General features: G+C 56.0%; 1 protein-coding gene across 1 annotated transcript in view; it reads left to right on the forward strand.

The window, feature by feature from the left end:
• LOC119593008 (protein white-like) overlaps window positions 1–604 on the forward strand; it is a gene marked incomplete at its 5' end in the record, with an annotated part of 10766 nt that overhangs the window by 1593 nt on the left and 8569 nt on the right. Inside the window, 1 exon segment of the mRNA XM_037941899.1 lies at window positions 297–535. Coding sequence (XP_037797827.1) covers window positions 297–535 — 239 coding nt within the window.

Consider the following 604-nt stretch of genomic DNA (forward strand, 5'->3'; position numbering starts at 1 on the left):
CAAAAATGGGCCTTGGACCTGCCTTACCAAGAGGAACCCTCATGTCTGGAAAAGAAGAGCAGATGTGGCCATACTTCCTACTTGGCATTAGCTCCAGTGATTGATTCATTTAGTTTTTTTTATGGGCGTGTAGATCTGTGGAACCCTTGTGAATTTTGTGCTGTGACGCTAAACCGTCCTCTTCTCCCTTCATGTGAGGACGATAATACCTCCCTTCTCTCCCCTCGCGCAGTGACGCTTACCTTCCTCCCTCCTCTCGTGTAGTGACGCTTACCCTCCTCCCTCTTCTCCTGCAGTGACGGGCATCTGTCGCCCCGGCGAGCTGCTGGCGATCATGGGGGCGTCTGGCGCGGGCAAGACGACACTGCTCAACGTCCTCACACACCGCAACAACGACAAGCTGCGCATCGTCGGCGACCTGTTCGTCAACGGCCACCGAGTGGACCCCGACTCTCTCACCAGCCGCTCCGCCTACGTGCAGCAGGACGACCTCTTCATCGGCATGCTCACCGTCAGGGAGCAGCTAGTGTTCCAGGTGAGGCCTCGCCTTCTCGCTTGGCTGACTGACAATGCGTTGCAGATACGAGTTGCTTTATATGAGCTC

The sequence above is a fragment of the Penaeus monodon genome, chromosome 31 (genome assembly GCF_015228065.2).
Source record: "Penaeus monodon isolate SGIC_2016 chromosome 31, NSTDA_Pmon_1, whole genome shotgun sequence".
NCBI classification, from domain to species: Eukaryota; Metazoa; Arthropoda; class Malacostraca; order Decapoda; family Penaeidae; genus Penaeus; species Penaeus monodon.